This window comes from Belonocnema kinseyi, chromosome 10 (genome assembly GCF_010883055.1).
Source record: "Belonocnema kinseyi isolate 2016_QV_RU_SX_M_011 chromosome 10, B_treatae_v1, whole genome shotgun sequence".
Classification (NCBI taxonomy): Eukaryota; Metazoa; Arthropoda; class Insecta; order Hymenoptera; family Cynipidae; genus Belonocnema; species Belonocnema kinseyi.
In genome coordinates this window covers 4,287,417-4,290,287 of record NC_046666.1, presented here as the reverse complement: position 1 = coordinate 4,290,287, position 2,871 = coordinate 4,287,417, and the positions used below count along the sequence as shown (strand labels likewise).

The 2,871-nt window shown below is 22.6% G+C and overlaps 1 protein-coding gene across 1 annotated transcript in view; it reads right to left on the bottom strand.

The window, feature by feature from the left end:
• The window catches only part of LOC117181669 (kinesin-associated protein 3-like), an 8,921-nt gene extending 6,733 nt beyond the window's left edge, over positions 1-2,188 (bottom strand). The window contains exons 1-3 of the mRNA XM_033374572.1: positions 2,094-2,188; positions 1,884-1,969; positions 1,611-1,797 (exon numbers count right to left, since the gene is read on the bottom strand). Of these exons, the coding sequence (XP_033230463.1) occupies positions 1,611-1,797; positions 1,884-1,969; positions 2,094-2,172 (352 nt within the window). The 5' untranslated portion in view covers positions 2,173-2,188. The remainder of the gene's footprint in view (positions 1-1,610; positions 1,798-1,883; positions 1,970-2,093) is intronic.
• Positions 2,189-2,871: the final 683 nt, after the last annotated feature.

Below are 2,871 nucleotides of genomic sequence, written 5' to 3'. Positions count from 1 at the left end.
GTTAAATATCTGATTAAAATGATCAATTTTAACAAAAAATCGATTTTTAAATAAGAAACGTAACTTTTTGTCCAAAAAATATGAATTTTTAATCTAAAAAGATGAATTTTGTATTCAAAACAGTTAATTTTCAGATGAAAAATATTAGTTTTAACAAACAGTTCATTTTTAAATAATAAATATAACTTTTTGTCCAAAAAAGATCAAACTTCAATAAAAAAAGATGAATTTTCAATCCTAAAGGACAAATTATTTATTCGTAACAGTTAAATTTCTGACGGAAATGATTAATTTGAACAAAAAAATGGATTTCTTATTCAGAAATATAACATTTTGTCCAAAAAAGATAAATTTTTAATCTAAAAGGGCAAATTTTATATTCAAAACAGTTTCACTTCCGACGAAAATGATCAATTTTAACAAAAAAATGTATTTTTAATTCAGAAATATAACTTTTTGTCCCAAAAAGATCAATTTTGAATCTAAAAAGACGAATTTTCTATGCAAAACAGTTAAATTTCCGACGAAAAATATTAATTTTAACAAAAAAAATGTATTTTTAATTCAGAAACATAACTTTTTGTTCAAAAAAGATGAATTTTTAATCTAAAAAGACGAATTTTGTATTCAAAACAGTTAAATTTCAGACGAAAAATATTAATTTTAACAAAAAAATGTATTTTTAAATAAGAAATATAACTTTTTGCCCAAAAAAGATCAAATTTCAATAAAAAAAGATTAATTTTCTATTTAGAATAGTTAAATTTCTGACGAAAATGATCAATTTTAACAAAAAATTGATTTTTAAATAAGAAATGTAACTTTTTGTACAAGAAAGATGAATTTTTAATCCTAAAGCGGAAATTTTCTATTCAAAACAGTTTCATTTCCGACGAAAATGGTCAATTTTAACAAAAAAATGTATTTTTAATTCAGAAATATAACTTTTTGTTCAAAAAAAGATGAATTTTGAATCTAAAAAGACGAATTTTGTATTCAAAACAGTTAAATTTCAGACAAAAAATATTAATTTAAAAAAACAGTTCATTTTTAAATAAGAAATGTAACTTTTTGTCCAGAAAAGATGAATTTTCAAATAAAAAAGACGAATTTTCGATTCACAACAGTTTAATTTCCGACGTAAAATATTAATTTTTACAAAAAGTTCATTTTTAAATATGAAAGAAAACTTTCTAACTAAAAAATATCAATTTCCAATCCAAAAGGACGAATTTTTTATTTCAAGCAGTTTAATTCCTGACAAAAAGATAAAATTTTCACAAAAATTTTATTTTTAAATAAGAAAGATAAATTTTTAATTCAAAATTTAAACAAATCTACTATTATAATTATTTAACACGAGCTAATCAACCGAAAGTTATAAATGCATCCAATAACAATTTTTATAGTTAGTATTTAATTTTTTAAATTTCATTGACCGTGAAAAATGTTCGCGAACTCAGAAAATGATCGGAAATTTTTTCTTTGATTAAAACGATCGCCCTGAAATAGTGATTAGAAATTTCTATTTTGTATTAAAAATTATTTTCCCTCTCAAATTTTTTTTAGAAAATAAAATTCACTCTAAAATGTAAAAAAAAAAAACTCACCAGATGGGAATAACATTGTATGTTTGAGGAGATCTCCACTCAAAAATGGAGGCAGATTGTCGTCGTCTTCTGGCAATAAATAATTGGCTGGATCCATTGCAATCGACTCGACCATTTCGAGCCACTGCTGATTATGAGATCGGAATTTCTCAACTTTTATACGCGCTGCCCAATCTTTGTCACACATCTGCAAATATTTATTTTTTATTTTTTAAATATTTTACTGTAAAATTTAAGAAAAAAAGAAAAATTAAATTCAAAATTTGTACTTACTGCTATCACATCCAAACAGGCGTCACAGACTTTTCTTATCGCTGGATTCTTGTCGTGCATTAAATCTATCAAATATCCTGGGGCTTCTGCAAATAAAAATTTAATCAATTCATCACATAATATTTCTAATAATTTAAAAAATAATTTTAAATAATTTAAAAAAAAAGTCTCAATTGAAAAATTTAAAATAATTTTAAAAATAATTTTTACCAGTTTCACGAATCAGATAGTCTCTTGTAGAATCGTGTTTGGCGATTTGGTAAAAAACGTATATAATTTGAAGAACCATCTCGTCGTCTTCTTGTTTCGCTGTGGAAAAAAGATTTTCTCAATTTTTATTTAATTTAATTAAATTAAATTTAAAAAAATTAAATTTTGAAATTAAATTCCAGGCCTTGGATTTACTTTAGAGATCATAGTTTCCAAATTGAAAAAAAAAGGATCAAAATAGTGTCATAAAATTTTTTGAGTATTAAAAATGAACTTCAATATTGATAAAAAATGTTTTTTTAGCCTACTATTAAATTTTCCGTAAAAAATTCATCTTTTTAATCAAAAGAAAAGTATTATGAGGCTCAAAATTAAATTATTTGGTTTCAAAGTCTTTTTTTTTTATTGAAAATTCAACTATTTTTTTGTAAATTCATCTTTTTGACTTGATAATTTACCTTTTTCTGGAGAAAATGGCTCTAAAATTAAATAATTATGTTGAAAATTAATTGATTTCGTTCAAAATTCGTCTTTTCATTAGTACCTTTTGGTCGAAAATTCATCTTTTTGCCTTCAGAATATAACAATTTGGTAGAAAATTAGACTATTTGGTTAAAAAATCATATTTTTAAGTTGAAAATTCAAATTTTTATAGATAATTCGTCATTTTAACTTAAAAATTAAATAATTATGTTGAAAATTCATGTATTTTGTTCAAAATTCGTCTTTTTTGGCGGAACATTAATCTTCTTGGTGAAAAATTCATCTTTTTGGTTAA